The 24,973-nt window shown below is 35.2% G+C and overlaps 1 protein-coding gene across 5 annotated transcripts in view; it reads right to left on the bottom strand.

The window, feature by feature from the left end:
• Positions 1–24,973, bottom strand: part of DOCK7 (dedicator of cytokinesis 7) — a 184,372-nt gene that overhangs the window by 74,302 nt on the left and 85,097 nt on the right. For all 5 annotated transcript variants that reach the window (XM_043461118.1, XM_043461119.1, XM_043461120.1 and 2 more), the window contains exons 15-22: positions 21,297–21,414; positions 17,857–17,927; positions 13,966–14,104; positions 12,943–13,044; positions 10,148–10,234; positions 6,007–6,238; positions 3,323–3,487; positions 1,438–1,607 (exon numbers count right to left, since the gene is read on the bottom strand). In XM_043461118.1, coding sequence (XP_043317053.1) covers positions 1,438–1,607; positions 3,323–3,487; positions 6,007–6,238; positions 10,148–10,234; positions 12,943–13,044; positions 13,966–14,104; positions 17,857–17,927; positions 21,297–21,414 — 1,084 coding nt within the window. The remainder of the gene's footprint in view (positions 1–1,437; positions 1,608–3,322; positions 3,488–6,006; positions 6,239–10,147; positions 10,235–12,942; positions 13,045–13,965; positions 14,105–17,856; positions 17,928–21,296; positions 21,415–24,973) is intronic.

Below are 24,973 nucleotides of genomic sequence, written 5' to 3'. Positions count from 1 at the left end.
AACGAAATTCATTCTACTGAAGAACTGTACTTACAGTAAATTATGCTATGTGTTACTTCTATTACAGTGAGAAAAGATCAAGAATGAAGACAAGGATGAAAAACCTTTTCCTAGACATGGAAAGATATGTGTGGGGAGAAAAGCTTTCTCTTTAGCAACTAGGAATTGTTACTCTGCAGGACTGATGTAAATACATCTGTACAACACAAAAAGTAAAAGTTTGTTTAATTAGAGTAACATCTATTTGGATCTTTAAGTTATTGAAATTCACATTTATTTTTTAAATTAAAAAGCTACAAAATATTCTTTTCACTTTCTCACAGACAAGAAATTACTTTAAAAATATATTTTTGGTCTGTGAGGAAGTACTTTAAAATTACTTAAAAGGCACTTTAAAATGAGCAATGATAAAGTTTATTAGAAATTTCTGAATGCAAATTTCTGTAACTATGAAGAGATTTTAGTAATTCTGATGTGTTTGGTCAATATCCAAGTATTTCACATAACAAACAAGCTCAGATCATTTTTTTTTTTTAAAGTCTATTATAGCTCAGACTAAGAGTTAAACACAGACCGCAGAACATTTACTAATTCTTTCTCATATCATAAACAAGAGACTAAATGCCAAAGAAAAGTTGGCTATGATTCTATTAACAATGGTGCTTTCCTCCTTTCCAATAGCAAAAAATATACTTAAGATGGTTTGGTCAAAACACAACATAATATGATTACTTGGCCTCAATCTTACTGCTCTTTTTTCCACTTTAAGTTTTAAACTGAGTTATTTTTTTACATTAATTATAGTAAGGCAATGACTACTTGTTCCTTAAGTATATGTGAGGGGGAGGTAATAAGGATAGATGCTTAAATAAAATATGGCTGGATCTTATACTGGCCAATCTCTCCCTTGTTGTCTGGAATAATCATTAACCATGATTAACTAAATCACATTTTCCTAATCCTGGAGCATCTTACTTAGTTTTCCATGTGAAATATAGCTCTATTACCAATTAATTGTTAATCATTATTTTTGATATTTTTAGAGAAGGGAGACTCATATTTCAAGTCAATAATATGGTCCCACTGGACAGTAGTCACAGGTCTCTTAACCCTGTAGAACACCAATATAACCATTTCTCACATGATGATCAGACAGACAACGAGTTGTATGTGACTAGTCATTAGGGACAAATTTTGAATTTGGCAAATTTTCTTAAGCATAGTGCACAAACTAGTTTGTAATAGCAAGCATATTAATAGAAACATCACTTATGTGTTCACTGATAGAATAGAAACATAAAGTTTATTACTAATTCATATATATTTAAAAATTCTTATTACTAACTCAGATACATTTTAAGAATAAAGTACAACTGAATATTTCTCATTTGTTCATGAACTGAAAACCAAATTTATAGATGTATATCTTCAGTTTACCTTACTGCCGATGATTGACCGTACTTCATCATCTGGGGATGTGGGAGTTCCAGATATATCTGGATTACTATTACTAAGGCTCCGAGAACGATTTAAATTAAGGCTTGCAGGTCTCACAGCAGATCTAGCCATTGTGGCATAATGCACTGATCCTCCCAAACCCCCAGGACCTGGAGTTGTATATAAAATAGCACATAATTAAACAAACAGTTAATCAGGAAAGAACCTGAAAAAGTCTCTTCCACTTTAAAAAATTCCATAAAGATCATAAATTGCTTTTATTTCTAAATGAAAATAATAGAAACAAGAAAACCACTCCAGACCTCCTGAGAGCTATACAAAGATAATTTTTTTACAGCAGCTGACAAAACCCTGTGAATTATAAACACAACCATTGTCTCTTCAATGTTTATACATTCTATATTACATTTAGAATAAAAATCAACAGTAAAAAGAAACAAACACAAACGTCATTTCACTTATATATGAGGGCATCTAGGACCCAAAGTCCTCCAGCTAACATCTTATCCTTTTTTCCCACCCCCTCCTGCTCTGCCCCTTGACACACCATCCCTAAGAGGGAGACTCAGTTTACTGCCAGTATCTCTTAAATGAAACTATGGCTATATCTCTGTCTTTATCAGTGATAATTTTAACTATAACAAAACAGCATCTTTATAACATACATACATAAATATATATAAACATAATTCTCCAAAGAGCCCACGTTATACAAAAAAAGAAAAGAACCCCTTTTCTGTCTGAAATCAAGCCTGATACCATCATTCAACCAGGATCTATGAGTACCCAACAACTGTAACTCCATTTCTTATTCAATGAAATCTTTCTAAGTGTCATATTTGCAAATGACATATACTTGTCAACTAATTAATTTATAGTCTTCAGGTCAGCATGTGAAAAAGACATTTTGCAAAATCTGTGAAATTCCAATAGTGTACTAAATGAAACAGTAAATGGAGCAGCATTACATATAGTCCATAATCACTTATATACTCAGAGACAAATTTAGAAATTAAGACAGGAAACAATGAACAAGATTACGAGAGTCAATCAGTTCTCTTTTTGCAATTAATTAAATGCACTATAACTTAGATTATTATTAGACCTAGTTTTCCGAGTGAATGTCAGAATTTCTTGTCATCCTTATTTATGTTAACACTGACAATAGCTGAAAAAGGGCACTTACCATTTTCACTTAGTGATGAATGATGACTTTTACAGACAAATATGTAAACAGGTTGAAAAGTATGCACAACATAATCATTAACCAATTAACTAAACAACTAAAGGGTGATTCAAACACTCAGATATCCCCCTACCACCAACTATCACCAATGTCATAAAAAACACAAGTAAGTGACTACTTTGGGCTCTAGTATCCAGAAAGGCTATATTATTTTATTGACCATGAAGAGATCAGAACTTTTCTAGAGGATCATCCTTTATATCACTGTAGGTTTCACAAGGTTATCAGGAAACTACTGAGCCACCATATTTCTTCTTTAATGTCCAAAAACACTCTGAATGACAAATGTAACATTCTATTTACCTTAACAGGAAATGAGAAATGCTTCTAGAAACAGAAGTTATTTTCAAGGTTCATTTTCAAAAATTAATTCAACTAAGATCTCCCCAATTCAAATTAAAGGAAGCTGTACAAATAATGATGCTTTAAAATGTAACCTATTTATCCCTTTAACTCCGGTAGCGAGCATAGTCCATGGCACTCAGCAGGCATTCAACAAATGTTTGTTGTTGAATAAACGCATCACACTATGCACTTCAAGATGATTTCAATCCTGCTTATAAACAATAAACACATAATCTATGCAAGATAGTTTCATAGTAAAAAAGAATAAAATACCTGGTGATGGTGAATTAGGGTAAGTATTTGGCAACCGAAAAACATAATAGATATATGATGCTAGAAGGCTGTTTCTGCCATGCTGGTCATGATTTCCTTCCAAGTTTTTATGAAGCCGATTTATAATTGATGCCATAGCTTCAAATGATGCTTGACCTAGATTAACTTTTAAGAAGGAAGAAAATATTTTTTGCACTAACATTTTTAGACTGTAAGTTATAAAAACATCAAGGTTTTACCTCCACTGTATACATTAATGACTACACACAGTAAGTGTTCAAGATTATATTTGACATTAATTATGATATTAACTGGGTCAAAAATATTTCTCACGACAAAATGAGAAAAATGTAATTTTACTAATTTTACAGGAAAATTACCTGGTTTTGCTTACTCCAAAAAAAAAAAAAATCATCAAACAGGTACCCACCATTTTGTAAAATAATACAAAGTATATGATAAGAAAAAAATCTATTCTGTTAGAACCTTTGAGAAGTAACTTCTCATTTTAAAGATGACACTGAGAAACTAAGTATCATACATTAAGCACATTACTTTTGATTAAAAAATAAAAATTAACAATAAAAGTGGATTATGAAAATATTAACACGAATAGAACTGATAAGCTACTTAACTGAAAACAGTATCTGTAAAAGGATTAGAAGGACAAAAGGGTAGAAAACCAGGATGAGGTAAGACCACTGCACATTAAATGCCAGGCTAAGTGATACCTACTCAGCCATGCAAGTCAGTATATAACAAGAAATTTGCAAAAACTGGAAAATTCTGATAGCACAGTGAATAAATGGATAACCTAAACAGCCATTTTGAGCAACAGAGCCTCACATTTTATGATTTATTTCATCAAGACAGGAATTTATGAACAGATAATGAGGCCAATTAAGTTTTCCTAAAAGTGGAATAATCAGATGGAGTGGTCATTTAGGAAGATTAATCTATAAATACTGTACTACAAGAGAGACTAGAGAAACAAGAGAGACAGAGAAACCTAAGCAGGCTTTAGAAATCCTACCTGTGTTCCTGGATGACTCCTTTTCCTTATTGTAGCTATTTTGGAGGAGGGTATGGCAACCTACTCCAGTATTCCTGCCTGGAGAATCCTCATGGACAGAGGAGCCTGGCGGGCTACAGTCCACGGGGTCGCAAAGAGTCGGACACGACTAAGCGACTAAGCACTGCACTTCGTAGCTATTACAAACCATCCTTCTCAAAACTAGGTCCACTTCACTTCCTTCTCAGCAAATCTTGTTTTTATGTCATACTAGAAATTTATAAAGCATGGAAGTCCTGAAGTTTTTACTATAAATGTATTAGAATCTAAAACAATTTTTAGTTCCTTTCCAAAGGAAGCAGTGCCTGTCTCCAAAGTAAGAATGATCTAGCCACCTTCATTTTTTACTTGTACATTTTTACAAGCATGCTTCACTAATTGAACCCTTGTGCACCTCTATACAGATTCTCAAAGCATATGAATCCTTGACCAAAATTATTCTTGCTAATTTCACCAGTGAACATTTCTTCAGAATAGTAAGAAAGAGTGGGACTTGGAGTCAGTTGCTTGGGTGTGAATCCTTGGGCAAGTTTTTAAGCATATGCTCACCATTTATGAAATCATGAAATTTATACCTATATCTAGAGTTGTAAGGATTTCATACACTAAAATAAATAAAGTATGCTGTGCTTAGTCACTCAGTCATGTCTGACTCTTTGCAACCCCACGGACTGTAGCCCGTCAGGCTCCTCTGTCCATGGGGATTCTCCAGGCCCGAATACTGGAGAGGGTAGCCTTTCCCTTCTCCAGGGGAATTTTCCCAACCCAGGGATAGAACCCAGGTCTCCCACATTGCAGGTGGTTCTTCTACCAGCTTAGCCACAAGGAAAGCCCTTGTACACTATACACATACTGTTTCATCTCCCAGGGCTAATTATTTACCTGTCAGACTCTTACTCATCTTTAAATGCTCAACCTAAAATTACCTCTACTTACAAGTCACCATAAAAACATCTCAAGGAGTTGAATACTCCTCTCCTTTGTGACACCTCTTAATTCAAAATTTCTATAACAAGTTACCTGAAATTTCTTACAAGCTCAACTACTTTGCAGGATTTGGGTGGACACTGTTAGCAAAAGTAAAGGAATAATCTTGGGGAAAAGGCAGGAAACAAGAGTATTTTTCCTTCCAGAACAAGTTACAAGAAAAGGAAGATAGAGATTTTGAGTTACTGAAGAAAATATCAACTATAGTATATAGAGGATTGCAAATGGGTGAAAATATATATTATAAATCCTGTACACAAACACAAACGATCTATCTGTTGCATGTTTTTTTAACTAGTCTATGAGATCCATAAAATCAGGAACCATGCCTTGGTCAGTGCCCATCAGTGTATAGTACATATTAAGTGCCTAATAAATATTTGATGAGTGAATAAATATTTGTTTTCATAATCTGAATAGAGGTCTATATGGCACACTTTAAAGAAACAAAGAAAGTTATTATTTTCCAGCATTAGAAACAACTAAGTAACAACCCTCCCCAGCCCCCGCCCAAATCAAACACAGTCCTTACAGAGATAGCAAATAGGAATCATGGTTCTATTTCTGTAAAAGCTAGACAGGTCAAATGATAAATTTCATGATTCCCTAAACATAGGTAAATTACCTATTTGGCCAGCAATGACAGGAGGTCTAACAACTAAAAGTATCAGTTTATCAAGCAGGAGATGAAGAAATCGGACCACTGGTTCCAACTGAGATGAATTCAATGCTGAAATACTGCTCTTCAATTCGTTTTCTAAATTATTTTCCATGATTCGCATGTCTCCAATTCGGACTGGGAACATGTGTTCATCCAGAGCATTTACCAGAGCAAAAAACTTATCAAGATAAGGATCCTAAAACAAAGAAGGAACAGAGGCACTAAAAAATCTTAGCTTTGTAAATACTCCTAACTATGGACCCCTGGTATCTCATATTAATTGATAACACAAAAGAGTACATATTAGTATACACATTGTTTCCAATTACACAGTATTCTATTCTCATCTGTTATTATAATGTAGCTACTTCAAATACTACTGATTACTCAAAAAAAAAAAAATCTATTGATATCAGGATTTTTTTCCAGTGTGAGTCTGCCTTATTGTTTTAGAGCTCATTATTATGGTGGGTGTGTTAGTAACCTACCTGTGCCCATTATTAATTTATTACCTCTTAGCTCCATCCAACCCCTCCGCCCATCTTTTCCACATTTTGCAATCCTGGACCTAGACTCTTCAAACTACATTTGTCCTTTGTCAGCTGGCTTGTGTTAGGCTCTGACAACAGAGGGTACGGGAAACAGTCTTGCCAGGCTTGAGGAGTTGGAAGGGAATCTTCTTCTCCCTGTTTGCTTTCCTGATGGCGGCGAGTGGATGCACAAGCTATGGCTCAGAGGCGAGGGCTGTGGGCAGCAGGTGCCCTCCATCCAGTCTCCTCCACACCACCGCCCAGCAGGCGCAGTGGACTGGCAGCGGCGTCCCTCTTCAGGGGTCTGACTCTCACCCTTCAATCTTCCTCTAGTCTCCAAGTTCCCTCCTCCCTCGTCACTCTCTAACTGCTCTCTGTTACAGATTCTCTTTTAACCCAGTAATGGAGTGAGTCACCTTTAACCTGGTTAACAACTATTTATTTACAGATCTTCTCCATCCCATTATTGGCAGTTTCCATCTCCTGACTAAATCCTAACTGCTGTTCTCTAACCTTCCGCACTGACAGAATCACAGTCTTTACTTAAAGCAGTAATGTGCCTGCTCTTTGAGCTTTCTTCATATCTATTAGATGACCACATGCTATCACTGTGACCAATGAGATGTGAGAAAAGTCTACTAAAACTCCAGAGAGACTTTTAGTTAGTTAGCAATGAAAACAAACTTTAAGAAAAGGCAGTAATGCTAAACAGCTTTACATTTATAATCTTAATACTATTTTAATTTGATATGTTTTAAATGAATAAAAATAATTCTATTGAACTCTGTATATAAATTTTGGTCAATTTCAAAGAGATACAAATGAAGTTACAAAACATCATCAAACACACTTACTGTCTTTAATTGAGTCTTAAAAAAGATTATAATACATGATGCAATTATATTACATAGCTGTAAAATTTATAAACTTTTGAGTTTCAGTCATATCTGAGACTGTCAGGATGCTACACATTACACCCTCTCAGGCTATTCTTCCTGTACTTCTATAGGTTCAAAATCATCTATATGAAACATTTTGCCCGAAATCCTTCTTTGTTACATTAAAGACAACACATGTATCTGCCTCCCTAAAAACAAAGTCTGAAGTAAAAGATACATCACCAACACTAAAAAAAGAGAAAACTAACAATGATTATATATTTCAAAGCAAAAATGAAAAATAACGTGTTTGTACCCTTAAGAAGATATGTGATACTAAAAATAATTTTATTACGGGAAGGAATGTGTTTCAACAGCATACTATAATGCTAACGTTCTCATTATCAGAAGAGTAAGTTCTATAGGAAACACAAAAACACAGGAAGTATCTAGTAACAGAAAAGTAAAAACTCCACTGGAGCATTTTTTTACTGGGATCTACCTGTGGAAAGCTAAATAAAACATATATACTATCTTTTCTGCTGCTGTTCTAAAATATAATATACAGACACTCTGTCTTCTTACTTTTCTCTATCTCACTGTGCAGAGAAGAGTTAACATAGCAAGCTTAAGACTGCTATCATTTCAAAGGTCTGATTTCAAGGCTGGCCCTTGGCTGGTAATAGCAACTTGGATATTAGGAGGATTTCCATTGACAGGCGAATGCTCACTACACCTAAACTGTTTGTGCAAGCAATATAGTTTATGCTTAATACCTGCTTTCATTCTATGAATCTAGTATTTTGGCATGTGTTAGGCAGTGGGTGTCTACAAGACAAGCCTATGGTAAAAATTTTGGGAACTGAGCTTCCCTGGTAGACATTTCAAATATGCTGTTTCAACTCGCCCTGTGTGACTCCACTAGGAGAAAACTCTTGAAAGCCTGTGTCCTATTTCCTCCAGACTGAACCTCTTTCCCCTTATCTGATTTTGCTTTATGTCTTTCACTAAATAAATCATAGCTATGAATATACTCTCCTGAGTCCTGTGAGTTCTGCTAGAAAATCACAGAAGTTGAAGGTAGCCTTGGAAACCTCCGCATACCCTTTCAAGTTGGAGAACCCACATATTCTATTTTAAACATCCACCTCTTCTCATTCTACATTTTCTCCCTGGAAAATCATATTCACTAGTACAGTTTCAGCTATCCCATTTATTCTGTTACCTCCCAATCCTAAACTCATTCATCACAAGTGCCTACAGGACATCTTCATCTGAAGTGCACAGGCACTTCAAACTCAAAATTAAACTCCTATGGTCCCATAATTTCACTCCCTTGGTATGCTCCTAAATTTACTTCTCTCATGTTTACTTTTAAGTTAGAAATCACCATCCACCCTAAATTCTGTGGCATTTAAGGTCGTTCATAATCTTTTATCAGCCTGGTCTTCTATGTCCATGTATAATGATTTTCCACGCACTTTACATTGCATTCACAACAGATGACCTGCCCTTGCTTTATTTATTTATTGTTGGCCACACTGGGTCTTCACTGCTGTGTACACACTTTCTCTAGCTTGGCGAGAGGGGGCTGCTCTTTGTTCTGCTGCACGGGCTTCTCATTGCAGAGGCTTCTCTTGCTGCTCAGCCAGGCTCTGGGTGCACGGGCTTCAGTAGCTGTGGCACCCCAGCTTAGTTGGCAGGTGGAATCTTCCCACCAGGGACCCAACTGTGTCCCCTGCACTGGCAGGAAGATTCTTATCCACTGTGCCACCAGGGAAGTCCTCCACTTGCTTTTCATCAACTGCACTGTCTACCTTCTCTTCTATGTATGATAAATATCTACTCACCAATGCAGCAACTCAGTTCCCAGCAAAACTGACAACTGTCTGTACTTGAAAAAATTTAGTTCATGTATCTAACATAATACTAGCTTTACTGTATTATAATTATTTTTGCATTTCCCTCTATTTCACTGTAAAGTCCTTGAAAGGAAGGCTCACTCTTTCATAGGTAACAACACCCCTGACCACATGGAGCTTACAATGTAATGGGAGAAAGAACATAAACAAAGGATGTGAATGTATATATATGCACAGGGAAAGAGAGAGAGAGAAAGGTGAGACAAAGCAAAAGCACAAGAGCATGCCAGTGAAAATAACAAGCAGTAATGAGTGCAGTGTAAGACGATCCAGAGTGATGGAGCTGCTATGTTTAAGAGTCACATGCAAAGGCTTCTCTTTATGAAGAGAAGTCAAATGAATGTCAGAGGAAAAGCATTCCAGTTACAGAATGAGTAAATACAAAGGCTTTGAGAAGACCTTCGCACATTCCAGAGATACAGAGAAAAATATGGAGATCCCCAAGGACCTTTTCCATTTGAAGTACCTAAGTCTATGAGAAATAAAATGAGCTGGAAAATAGTTTTTCAACTCTAATTATCCTGCTATGTTCTAGAAACTTAAGGAAAAAAAAATCACTTAATTGTTCAAAATGAAGTCAATAATATTCTGAAAAGGAAAATACTTGCTTTTGTTGACATTAAATGATATTTTATTGATTCCTTTAAAAAGTTACTTCTAAACCTATACATTTCAAACTGATACATAGTTTCAAATGTCATAACAGAAAAAACTGATTTAAGTTCAATTCATGTAAGTGAAATGTGATCATAAAAATTATTAAAACATCACTTACTTGTGTATGGATAGATGAAACAGCAACAACTTCAACATTAAAAACACCTTTGTGATTATCTACCCATTTCATGCCAGGTAGGGGAACCTATAAGACATTGAATACAATGATCACAGATGTTTAAGTTGATTATGAATGCTGAAACAACTACGAATTATGAAACAAAAATTACAATATCTCAATAAGAAAAAATACTATGGAAATATATTTTATCCACTACAAACAAATGTAAAACTTATATTTTGTTCTTATTACAAAATCAATGTTTCCTGCAAGAGAAGTAAAAGACTCAAGGAGCAAAAAGCAGAAAATATGCCTTCAAAATTCTAGCTTCCTAGAAACATATCCCTTTATATCATTCCAAATCTTCCCTACACATATATATTTTTATATACACCCTCACATAGGTGATATCAAACATATTATTTTGAAACCTGCTTTTTGCCTATCACATTGTGAATCTCTTTTAATGCCAATAAACTCACAACTATAATATCTTATTGGTTTATAATATCCTATTTTCTTTATATTAAACACTCCTATATTTTAATTTGGCTTTAAAATATTCATAAGCAACAGAAGTCTGTTGTTTTAAGGATTAGGAAACATTTTCTTCTGACATAAATTGCTCAGAGTGTTAATTAAAATATCACAAAAAATTATTTTTAAAAGACAGTACATCAGTTATATCTATTCTTCCTGATAAGTACAGCTAAAAACCCTGAACATGATACTTGAAAAAAGAAACATAGAGAATGAAAGGGGAGAGAAGGAGGCAGATATGCTAGGGACCTCAGGATCAAAGGAACTATAAGGCAGGTTTTCCTGAGTTTTATTTTTCTCTCATGTATCCTGGACTAGTTTGCTAGAGAAGCTGGTAATCCAGAAATGCTAAAAGGAAAAGACAAAAAGTCTGCTCCCTCTAGCCAAACCCAACAATTGCCCTAATCTGGCCAAAGCCAAGAAAACAAACCGCAGCCCCATCCCACCTCCATGTCTGACTCTTTGCAACGCTATGGACTACAGTCCAACAGTCTCCTTTGTCCATGGGATTCTCCCGGCAAGAATACTAGAATGGGTTGCCATGCCCGCTTCCAGGGGATCTTCCTGACCCAAGGATCAAACCCACATCTTTCATGTTTCCTGTATTGGCAAGTGGGTTCTTTACCATTAGCACCACCTGGGAAGCCCCATGCAGAGTGGGGAGTGTGAATCTTTACCTCCACCTGGCAATAGGACTTCTCACTATTGCTAAAACACAGACTAACATAAGCTCTAGAGTCACAGCATAATACCCAAAAAGTTTAGGATATAACAAAAAAATCACACGTCATATCAAGAACCAAAACTTCTAGTTAAATGAGAAAAGACAATCAACAGACACCGATGGTCAGATGACATAGATACTGGACAGATCCGACAGGACCTGAAAACTGCCATCAGGGAAATAAATGCCTCACAGACAGTTACAAAATCCCTGAAGCAAATGAAAAAACAGAGTGTCTCAACAACAACGAAATAGGCAGATAGGCTTTCCTTCCCATGGTTTCTTATTTTATTATATGAAGAAAATACAACCAAATAAAGTCAGTTTTCTATTACAGTTCAACACTAATTGAATTAGTGTTGGTAATTAATGTAGGTAAGAAATGTGGTATCTTTACTGAGGTAAGTAATACAGGCTTTGAAACTTTTTTTTTTTTAAAGTTGGTGGAGTATATTATAACTACTCAATGCAAGAAACAACACTAGCTCTTACAATGCAAAATACTCATTTTCAGCTTTAAAAATAGGACACCCAAGTAAACTGTGAACACATACTTCTTTAAAAAGTCTGTAGCATAAATATCATTCAGGCACTTGTAAGAAATGTAAATAATCAAACCCCAGCCCAGACCTTACGAATCAGAAACTCTAGGGCTAAGGGTAAACAACTGGTATTACTACAAATACTCCAGGTGATTTTGATGCATGCTAAAGTAAGAACTACTCTCATAAAATATTCTAACAAGTAGTGTGGCAACAGGAATAACATAATAGTAGTAGACATTTCTTTAGTACACTTCATGTGCCCAGCATTGTTCTATGTACTACTAATTATTCAATCATCAACACAATCCTTTTGATAGGCATTACTTATTTTCCTCAATTTACAGATGAGAGAATTCAGGCAGAGAGAGAGTGTCTTAAGTCAGGTTGCCATAACAAAATACCATATACTGGTTTACTTAAGTAACAGAAATTTATTTCCTCACAGCCTGAACACTAGACGTCCAAGATCAAGGTGCTACCATGGTCAGTTTCTGGTGAGAACCCCTTCCTAGCTTGCAGATGACCATCTCTCTCTCTCTCACTGTCTCCTCACACAGCTGAGACAGAGTAAGCTCTCTAGTGTCTCTTCTTACAGAGTACTAACCAGGCATGAGGCCCCACCCTCACGACCTCATCTAACCTAATTTCTTCCCAAAGGCCTCCATATCCAAAAGCTATCACACTGGGGGCCAGGACTTCAACAATTTAGCAGAGTAAGAAACTTACCTGAGGTTACACAACTGAGCAGTGAAATCCTGGAAACCATACTACACTGCCTTTCAAAGGTGTTATATGAGATTAGAAAAAAGAAATCAACAACATATAAATGCTTCAAAGTATTCTATAGAGTAATTTTAATTATAGGAGAAAATAGTATTACTTCACTATATACATACTTAGAGATAGAAGTTTGAGAAAACTACCTTTGTAATGAAAAACTCATTTCATTGATTCTGGAGAATTTCAACATGAGAGATACTGACCTCAGGAGACAGTACAGAATAAGCCTGTGGTGGTTTTTCCAGTGAGACTGGTAGGCAAAACTGCCCAGTCTTCAATCGTCCATTCTGAAGCATTGGTATCCACTTTTAAATAAAAAAGAAATAATATTAATTTAAATGTTTGTTATTAATACTAATTACTTCAAAAATCTGTTTCAAGAACTTGGTATAAGCCAAATTTGTCTCACATCACTAAATACCAAGGTATTTAATTATGTAGGTAATAATAATAATTAGGCCTTTATAATTCATCTACAGAAGTTTCCCCATGGCTTGAGAAGGATCCCCAAGCCATTATTACTAACTATGCAATATTTAAATCTACAGCAGGTCCTTATTATGCAAAGGAAAGTTAGCAGTAGAAAAAGGCCATAAAGTGAATCAATTTTAAACTGGGGTAATGTGCCAATGTAAATAGGGAAAGAAAGATTTGATTAGACGTAAATGTCAAAAGTAAAACTAAAAAGTATGGCAAACTTATTTTCTAACATTTAGCAAAATTCCTGTCATAAACTGAAGACAAAAATAGGAATCAAATGTTAGTTTTTCTCTTTTGGGTGAAGGCATGCCTTTCTGACAAAATTGTGATTAGCACAGTATGATGTATTCATCTTAGGTTTATAATTCAAAAGCAATGATTTTCAAAAAATACTCAAGGGTTTTAATTGCTTTAACTAAGGCAATTAAAAGGGGTTTTAATTACTAGAGGTCTCTTTTAGTTATGTTACATTCAAACCATTTTCTTCTTAAAACTGTTATATTTACACAGTAATGTTGGATAAATATACAGTAATCAGGACCAACACTTAAGTGTTCAAACATGTTAGTTAATTAATGACATTAGTTAACTATATTAATGAGCATTTTCTTGTTACAATGACTCTTCCAAACCAATGTGGAGAATCAGATAAGGAATCCTCAAATGATAATGGACACAAAGTATATCTTAAATATTGTAATTATTTTTATGATCAAAGAGCTAATATTTAACAAAAATATACTTACTGTGTATCCAACAGGAGTTTCAAGAGGAGTATTTTGTTTTTGTTGACAACTAACATGATAAAAAGTAAAAAGCAAGTGATGATGGTCAGTTAAAGTAGCAGGGAGTTTAACCTTTATTTCTTCATGAAAATCAGGAGACCTTCATACAAAAAACAAAACAAAACAGATCAATAATCAATAATGTGTTCAAAATAAATAATTACTGCATTTGTATACCTGAATAATTTTTAAATTAATTTCATGATTTGTGCTTAATTTTTCTTCTAGTCCAAAGTATTTTTATTTCCAAACTCTAAGTAACTAACTCCTACACTTCCAGATGAGGGAGCTGTCACTGTTTCTGAAATTTCTAATCCAATTTTCATTAATGGGTTGAGTAAACCTACTATTTGAAAATTCATTAATAATCACCACCTTGATGCTGAAATCTTCATTAGATTGGAAACTATATAGGAGAGGAAACTAGGGCAAGGCTTTCTATATTTATAACCAATCTAGATATGTATTACATAGAAAAATAAGTTTTTTATAGTGTATCTCATAACCATACCATAGAAAAACATTTCTCTTTTATAGCAGTACAGCTTTATATTAAGACTAATTTGCTTATCCTTCTGTTTAAAAAACAAGAAAAAAGATATGTTTAGACAATCTGGTATCAAGATGGGCTCTCTATATAATTTCTTGTATTTGTTATCCCATTGCTAAAGAAATAATGTTACCAAAAACATGGACTAGTTATTGACTGACAGCTTAAAGGAAAAGAGAAAAAAGAACAGAAAAAAAATTAGGGAACACCCACAATCGCATCTGTCCCACTGCTTGAAAGTGTGCACAGCTACTATAGGAACACAACAAGTATCATATTTGATCAAACCAACAGTACTTGCATCTCAGTATTTATTTAGAGTGGCCCGTATGGGCATTTCTGTGGTATAAGCATATGCATTTCTATGGTATATCATAAATAGCATCATGATATCATAAATAACTGTCATGATGCTATTTATGATATAGAGCTAAAAGAAAAAGAGAACCTTAGCATCCCAACCTTCCATGTTTGGTTAGTAGCTCTCAGAGTTATATACAATGAAAATACATCCAAACTGTATGGCTCCAACTATCTTTAAAGCGAAAGCCATCCCACCAACTAGGGATTTTCCTCGGATGCTAAATAAGTCAAATATTCTTCCATCTCAAATAAGCTTCAAAAATGCTAACAGGTAAGGGGCATAAAGTTTTTAATACCCTTAAGAATGATAGTTGATGCTTGCCATTTGATAATTTGATAACTTCAGTGAATATAAGATGCTATAGATCTTATTACTTACTAATCACCACTGAATTATGAGAAAGTTGTATTTACTAGTAGTGTTTGACTCTATCATTTTAATTCTACTAATGCTGAGAGCAACAAAATAAAGACTTAGCCAAAAACTGAGATACTTTTAGAAATTACAACCTTCTTTCTCCATATCTTTCCTGGTATTTAGTGTTTCAGTTCATTTCTTTCCTGAAATCATCATGTGAAGGTTCTCACAGAAAATTAAACATCTAAGAGTTATTCATCAGTAAGTATTTTTATTTAGCCACCATTAGGCTAATATGCACTGTGTGACTTTTATGGTGGTTTTAAAGATGAACATTTTTAAAAACCCTCAAAAATATATATTTAGCAGAAGTAGGACAAACATATATTAACAGCTATGCTATAAAGCAGGGGTTGGCAAACTATGGTCACAGGCCAAATCCAGTTCATTACTTGGTTTTGTATAGCCTACACACTAAAAAATTATTTTTATATATATTTTTAAGTGGTTAAAAATTCAAACAAATAATATTTCACTTAAAATATTAAATGAAATTTAAATTTCAGGGTCCATTACAAAATGTTATTGGCAGACAGCCATGCCCATTTACTCACAGCTTCCTGGGCATGGCTATTTTTGCACTGCAAAACAGGGCTGAGCAGTTGCAAAAGAGCAGATGGTGCACAAGTCCTAAAATATATACTATTTGCCCCTTTTAAGAAAAGTTTGCTGACCCCTGGTATAGAGCATATAAGGCTAAGCGCGTCAAGAGAAGAGCTGAACAGATTACTTCAAGTTTTGGATCAAGGAACTGTCATTTAGGAAGAGATACATGATATGGGCCTTGAACTATGAGTAGTTCAACAAATAGAGGGAATTAGTATTACAGAAGAAAAAAAGATCCAAGAAAGGCCCAGACACAGGACAGCACAGGATATGTTTGTAATGGAGCAGAAATATAAACATTAAGACGTAAAAGATGATGGGATTAGAGACATTAAGAAGGAAGTTAAGAATGTTTTACATTCTGAGTCAGAGCAACTGGAAAAATGGTGGTACCGTTAATAAAAACAGGGAGAGATTGGTTTATGAAGAGAGTCAAGAATAAACACATGGAAATTAAGAAGGAAGCAGGCATTCAAATGAATGCACCTGAAAGATGTGAAAATTCACGTCTATACCTCAGAAGGAAGGTAAGACAGAAAATAATGAGTGAGGACAAGCCACATAAAGGTAAAAGTAGTAGTGGTTTCATTGAATGTAATTCTGGCATACGTACAAGTTCATTTAGGGAGAGAATATTATAGAAAAAGAAGGTTAAAGGCAAAACTTCAGTGTTTTGTGTGGAAGGCATATGTTTTAGAGAAAAAGAAAAATTAGAATAATTATTACAGAAAAAAAGTAAACCGAGACAGGGTCATAAACTAAAGGTAAGAAAGAAGAAAGTTTTACGGAGGGTAAGGAAAAGCCATGCTACATAACAGCAGTGAATAAAGACTTTTGTTTTTGTAAGTATGTAAGAAACAAATTTTGTGGCAATGAAGCAGAAGACTGATGATGTTAAGAAAAGGAATAACTGATGGAGTCACACTCTGAAGAGGCTGGATAAGATTCTTTGAGAGCAGAGATGAAAATATCCACACTGAGGGATCAGGGTGTGGACCAGTACCAACTTCATAACAGAGGAAAGGCAGATCCACACAGAGATAATCTGAGATGAAAGGCACAGAAGTTCACAGATATCAAGTTAGATGGTCTCAATCGACTTCATAAAGCAGGAACACTAACAGTAGCAAACAGAAAAGAGGTAGGAGCTAAAGGAAGGGGAAGAAAAGTTTAAAACAGCCACTGCCAAATGGGAGAGAGGGTAAAAAAGTGATGCCAACAAAATTTACCGAAGAGTAGTGGAACCAAAAGAAGATAAAATACTATAGCCTCATCATGTGATAAAATAATATCAATTCATGACAGCCTCAACGGGCACAATTTTGATTTTTCTCCAATAGCATCCAATTAAAAAAAAAGGAGTGGTTAGGGTACGTGAAGGAGGGGAAGAGGTAGGGATGGTAGAAGAGGAGGAGGAGGAGGAGAAGGTAGAGGAGGAGGAACAGAAAGGAAGAGGAGAAAGAAAGCAGAAATTACATCATCCAGAGTTAACAATCAATTTTCCAAAGAACTAAAATGGAAAGTCACTAAGGCAAAGATTTATTGGATGCTGCACCAATTTACTGGATGTTACACTTGGGTGCAAGTATAGTAAAGAGTTAAGTGAAACTACAAAGTGTAGGTGAAAACAATAGGGAGAGACCAAAAGACCAGAGGCCACAATGATAATCAATAATATAATAAAAATGAAAGGATCAGAGAATTTGACAGAAATGATGTTTTGTATACAAAGTCTTAACTTTGAGATGTCTGTGGAGAGAATGTATATCTACAGGTTGAAATTTAAAACTCTGATGTTGGCTGTCTTGAATTTGCACGTTCAGTGCAGCAAAGCATTCAGTAAACACACTAATGTGAGAGCTAACAATGCCACTGAGGAGTGAGTAACTTTGAAAGAAATATTTGAATTCAGTACCTGTTATGATATACTACGGCTGTATAGGCTTCCTTTGAAAATTCTGAACAGCTAGATTTACCAAAGATTACCTGTAACAAATAACAGCATGTTGAAACTTTGTTGTAATAAATGCTGGATGTTTCATACCTATGTAAGAATTGGTCTGATTTAATAACTGAGAACAATGGGCAAAATCAGCCCAATGAAGAACATGTGCCTGTAAGTTCAATTGCTTAACTGTAAATTTCTTTTCAACTACACACCCATCTGACATTCAAACATTCAGAAAGTTTCTATCCATTATATCTACTGGGCAATAAGGTACATTTCTTTCCTTTTTCTTGAAGAAGGTAAAGAATTCATTCTAAAATCGAGCTGTAGTACATAATTTGGAATTTATATAAGAATACGATCCTAGAATGGTGACATATATCTACTATACAAGTTGGTGGCTTCTCTACTAAAACAAGTCATTCTAAATGTCCAATATAAATTATTTATATTAAAATATCCTAATTTTGGCCAAGCTCTGTATCCTTACTGTAAGCTACTCTATAATGAAAGAAGAGCTCCAGTCTTCTTACTTATGCTTTTTTTAATCCACCACATTAAAAAAAAAAAAAAATACCCCTTTTAGAGACTGGATGTTTCTAAAAGTTTTAGCGACATTTTAGAGGTAAAATAATTCAGTCTTATATATCCATCTTGTGAATTCTACCCAACCATGCTAAGGTTAATTAGGGCAGCTGATTAGATAAATGTCTTACTGATGTCTAGGTCACAGCTATGATTCCAACGTGGCACGCTCACAATGTTATCTAGTCATAGATTAAACCTTTAAATCTGGCCAGTCATTCTACACCTGCATGAATAGGTATGTGGACAGGTCATCACACTTCTATCACACAAGTGGTAAAAACAACTCAAAGTTTACTCCTCATGGGAAGGGGTTAACTGGCACCATCCTTAAATAAAAAGAACATAATAACAGATATCTATGTTTCTTTTTGCAGGTCCTTTTAAGAGTATGTAAAAATACAATAATTATGACTCTCCTAGATATATCTAATTTCAAAAATTTTCTAAGAATATCTTACTATGTTTTAATAAAAATGTTGTTCCAGTGCCAGAATTATGAAATATATGATTTTATCATATCAATGTTATATGATCAAAATTTATCTTAAGACCCATTTTAATAGTCATTTGAAAAAAATAAGCAAATACAAAAATAAGCAAATGTCTGATTATAAATTCTTTCAAACCAGCCATTCACATAAACATAAAAGCATTATAGTCTCATAACATTAATAGTACACAAGTGAATGGAATGCAGTACATTTTTCCCCCTTTGAGAAGCAATTGTTTTTCACAAAGTAACTTATTTTCATAACATGCATGAAATAAAGTGGAAAGTGTTCCTTTGACCGTTTAACATGTATTTGCAATCATTCATCAACATGAACTGAGCATCAATTATGTCAAGCACTATGACAGGCATCAAGATACAGATACGAGTAAGATATGGTCCCTGCCCTCAAGGAGCTCACAGTCTAGTGGACAAGGTAAAGAAATAAACATAAAATCATAAACGAAGCAGCCTGTAAAAGTGAGAAGACACTCTGGCAGCACCAAAAGAAAGAGTGGTCTAACTGCCAATATGGCTGGATGCAGCTGGGGCGCTGCAGAGGAGGCCATGTATATGCTAAGACAAGGAAGAGTTCGTTAGGCAAAACATAAAAACAAATTATTTTACATACACTACATCTGTCATAAGCTCAAATTCATATGACCATTCACATATAGGATAATAAAGCATCTATTTTCACAGTCCAGTATCTTTTCATCAACAATGATGGTACATTCAGTCCTTCAGCAGAAATGAAGAGCTAGTTAAAAGCATGAAATGCTCATTCCAAACCTCAAGAGTAAATTCTACATTTATTGAAATATTGCTCAGCATGCATTATATGCAAAGAAAAAGCTGCTAGAAGAATACAAAGATGAATAATTTGTGCTTGCTGTTATCAAGATCTATCAATGCTGATGAAATTGAGGCTATAGTGGAAATGAAAATAATTTTCTTAGTAAGTAGAAAATCAAAAGAACTTGATTCAAATGACTCATATAGAAGGCCAAAATAAAACTGTAAATAATGCATCTGTTCTTAGCTCATTTTCAATCCACAAAGGTTCTCTCAAAGGGTGAACATCTACAGGTGATAGGTATGCTCCTACTCCATAAGTTAAAAATCTACTTTCATGGAATCTGCATTTATTAGTATCCCACAACTCCTCAATGACCATGTGGGCAGTCAAGACCCTCCACAGTCTGGCCTCAGTCTACTATTTCTGACTCATCTTGCGTTGTTCTGGCTCACTGGCAACTCACCATTCTACCTCTGCTGAAGAACAATCTCCAATGTGAACTGCCTTCGTTTCCCCATGGTCTAGACCCACTGCTATATCATTTTAACCACTCCTGAGGCATCCTCTCCCTCTGAACATCTAGGCCTTTGAATCCCTATATACTATCAATCTTCTAATAATTAGCACATACCTTAGGTTCTCAGTACTGGCTGAAAAATTTAATCCCTTGAAAGTGTTAGTCCCTCAGTGGTCTCTGACTCTTTGCGACCCCATTGACTGTAGCCAGCCAGGCTCCTCTGTCTGCGGAATTCTCCAGGCAAGAATACTGGAGTGGACTGCCTTTCCTTCTCCAGCGGATCTTCCCGACCCAGGGATCAAACCCAGGTCTCCAGGATTGCAGGCAGATTCTTTACTGTCTGAGCCACCAGGGAAGCTATAATCCCTTGGCGGGATTTAAAAAATAATGGTATCTGCCTGGTATCCCTCCCCAGAGTTTATAATGTAACTGGAATGAGATTCAGTCTGGGCACTAGCACTTTTAAAAGCTTCCTGTGTGAGTGTAAAATACAGCCAAAGTTAAGAACTATTGCCAGAGGTTCTCAACCAAAGTGAGAAGAAACATACAAATTAGAATTATCGGGAGAGCATTTTCAGCCTCCATTTACTGCCCACCACTTTCCACCCCCCTTACCTGCCCTTTTATTCTGAAGGAGGAGAATCAGAATCACAGATGCAAGCAAAGAGAAGAGCTATCTGTCCTCTGTTAGAGCACCCTAGGTGATTCTGATTTGGCCCTCTTCTGAAGTTCACTATTTTTAAATCTTATGTGTTGTTCTTATATCCTCTAGATTATAAGTCTTATTCATCTTTGTATCTCTGGAAGTGCCGAGCATATACCAAGTCCTCAATAAATCAGACTTCAAGTAAACTCATTACTACCTGTATAGGAAGTAATGAAGTCAGGAATACGGTTCACAAGATCACATTAATTTCCAGTTCAGACCTGCCACCCAAGTGATACCACCCCCTCAAAAAAAAGTCTATGTGAGCCACATATGAAGAACAGAAACTGTAAAGAACATTTCTTACCGGCATGGCATTGCTAGGATCCTCCCCATACATAAACTGCACTTTCACTGTTATATTCCTGGCAGAACCTTGACGGTTGGCAAAATTGAGACTCTGAGGGTATATGTAGAGAAGGTTTCTGTGAAGGCAATAGTATACATGATAGTGAACATATCTGAAAACACTATGTATCACTACTACACACTACAAAAGAAATAAATGAACAAATACTGAATTATTAGATTTGCTCTATAGACACTATGCTAGTTTTACATACAATGTTAGATTTGATCCTTAGAGTAATCATTCAAACAGACAGCAATCAAATATATCCCCACTTTACAGATGAATTGAGGCCCAGAAAAGTTAAGAGATTTTCACATAGAACCAAGTGGCAAAGCTGAAATCAGAATACAGTTCAGTCAGACTTCAAAATGCAAGTTATTTCCTCTAAAACAGGCTTCTGAGAAATAAACAAGTGAGGACAGAAACATTATTAAGAAATTAAAAGACAGTTCTAATATTATCTTATAGGATGACATTTATAAATAAGGCTTTTTGTATAAATGTGATCGAGGTTTTAAGAGGTATAATATTCTACATTATTGTTCAAAAAACAAATATGGCAATATGGCAGGTATAACAGTATTAGATAGCTACTATGAGAAAATCACGTATTACTCTACAATTAACTGACATAAGCCCAGTCGCATCTTACACAGCTGCTGGTAGCAGTATCTACTGCCAAAACGGAGATGAGAAATAATTCAAGAAAAAGCACCAAAATAGGGGGCTTCAAAAGAAGTAAGAAAAAATAGATTACGGCTGATTCATGTTGTTATACAGCAGAAACCAACACAATATTGTAAAATGATTATCCTCCAATTAAAAATGAACTTTTGAAAAAAAGATTGAGAATTACTTTACCTGAAGACTAGTGCTTGCTGAGAGTGGATGAAGTATTATAATAAACCCTCCTAATCAAATACTGGGATAATGAAAATAGGCCTAAATTTTCTGGAAGGTGGTAGGGTAATACAGAAATTTTAAATGAACATAGTCTTTGACCTAACAAACTCATCTCTAGTCTAAGGAAAGAACTACACATATGTACAAATGGGTGTGTTCAAAGAAATTCATGACATTGTTTGTATTAGGAAATAGTTACAAAGAATTATAAAGAAATATGTTCATCAGTACTGGGCTAATTAAGACATACTAATAAGACAAATACATATCAGAATCCCAGAAATGAAAATGTACAGCAGTATTTATTAATGCAGAAAGAGATATCCAGCACGTTGAACGAAAAATTAGCAGGTTCCAAAGCAGGATGCATAATGGCATTAACCTACTTATGGAAAATTGTGAAGAAATAATCGCAGAAAACATTTCTAATCTGAGGAAAGAAACAGACATCTAGTTCTAGGACATTCAGAGAGTTCCAAAGACGACGAACTCAAAGAGACCCACATCAAGACACACTATACTTAAAATGTCAAAAGTTAAAAATGACAAGATTAAAAAGAGGTAAAAGGTGTCATCACACATTTAATGGCAGGGAGATATCTATAAACAAGAACATTTCAAAACAATGCTGCGTTGTGAGAGAGGTATGCAGTAGCTATGAGAGAAAGAAATAGGTACTTAGTTGATCGTGATGAAGTCTTTTCATCTTCTACCACTGCTATGGCATTTGTTGAAGAAACTGAATTATTTTTGTGTAGATTTTTCCAGAGGCTAGATTTTACTGACTGCACCCTGCAGTAACATTTAACATGTTCCTCTGTGTTTCCTATAAATTGAAAGTTGAATCTAGACCTTTGATCAAATTTCAGGGACAAGACCACTTCATAAATGATACTGTATGCTTCTATCAGGAGGAAAATATTGCTTGTTGTTTCTCTTTCTGCACAATTAGTAGACAATGATGATTCATGCCGAAATCAACTAACTCATTAAGGGTTGCCAGAAGGTAGTATTCTTTCACTGTCTCTATATTTTTAAGATGAAGTATCTCTATGAAAATATGAGATATCTCTATCTCACTTTTCCTTATCTACTATTTGCTTTGCCAGTGAACCTTTCATTACAGGAGAGGCAAGAATAAATGCTTCATTCTTTTCCATTATCTGCCAGTTTTCAAAATAATCAGTTGGTACCTTATACTCCTCTAAAAGGGATCAATTTTTTAAAAGCATCACTTATAAATTAATGGACCAAACATATTAACAGGTTTAAATAGTTTGCAGTTACTATCTTTATCAGTGTTCAAATTGTATCATCCTTGACAAGTGAAAAGGTCAATTCAAACTGGCTCATGATCCCTTTGATTCAGTCATACTAGTTTTCCAAAGCTTCTTGCTAATTCCAGACTCTTCCTGTTTCAGGCTCTTCTTGTACACTTTCTTTCCAAACCTGGAATCAGCTATTTCTCCAAGGAGCTGTGGTTTATAAAGTGGAAAATGTTTTTCTAGGCCACTAATTGTGGGTTACTCATTGTTTCTTCTTTTGAAAGAGTTAAGGGGGAGAATGCTTTTAACATGAAATATACCTAAATTCATAGTGATAATTCACATTCAAGAATACAAGGCTTTTATTTCTTCTTTTCTATCTTGCATCTATATACCATTTTTCCTATGCTGAGACCACTGCCAAGGACATTAACTATGAGAGAACTAAAATATCATTTAATTACTCACTGCGTGTTATTCAAACAAAGGAGTCTTAAGGAACTCTAAGATCTTGTGGTCATCCAGAAGAGGATGAGCTTGCAAAGAAGACTGATCAGTCACCCATAAAGAAGCAGAAGGAAAATCTTGAGAGTACAGTGACATGGAAGTAAAAGGAAGAAATCACAAGTAGAATTAAAGAGTTAAACATCAAATGCTATTCAGGGACCACATGAGGTAAGAAATGAAAAATGTCAACTGAATTCAGCAACATCACATAAACACACCACAGCTTCTTTATCCATTCATCTGTTGATGGACACTTAGGTTGCTTCCATATCTTGGCTATTGCAAAAAAGGCTTTCATAGACCAACTCTTTACCTTTTTTCTGAAATAACTGGTAGCAGTAAAAAGCACCATGGGTATGCTCTAAAAGTTCTTACCCTTTTAGCACTACAGGAAAAATTATTAATCAAGTCCAGATGGCGCGAGTGGTAAAGAATTCACCTGCAATGCAGCAGACACAAGAGACTTGGGTTCAATCCCTGGGTCGGGAAGATCCCCTGGAGGAGGAAATGGCAACCCACCCCAATATTCTTGCCTGGAAAATTCTGTGGACAGAGGAGCCTGGAGGGCTACAGTCCCTGAGGTCACAAAGAATTGGACACAACTGAGCACAAGTCACTGATAATCTTGGGCTGAAAACATAAAAAAGTAAGATTCAAGAGTAGGAGGCATTAAAAAACTGAAGCAAGTAAAATTCTGAAAAGTAGAACTGAGAAGGGGAGGAAGATAATGCAATATTTGGAGACAAAATATGGGGATTTGGGACGCTTTTTAAGACTGGAAAGGTTGAAGTTTGATTAAATCCTAATGGAAAGAATGCAGTTGAGAGAGTTTGCACACACTAAACAAGAAAGTAAGACTCCTGAAATGGTAGGTGAAAACAGGATCCAAAGCACTTGATAACAGACTGGCTTTATTATGCTTATAATTCCTCACTGTGACATTTACTGAGTATACAG

Source organism: Cervus canadensis, chromosome 2, assembly GCF_019320065.1.
Source record: "Cervus canadensis isolate Bull #8, Minnesota chromosome 2, ASM1932006v1, whole genome shotgun sequence".
NCBI classification, from domain to species: Eukaryota; Metazoa; Chordata; class Mammalia; order Artiodactyla; family Cervidae; genus Cervus; species Cervus canadensis.
The sequence above is the reverse complement of the archived record's forward strand: the minus strand, read 5'-3'. Positions and strand labels throughout refer to the sequence as shown.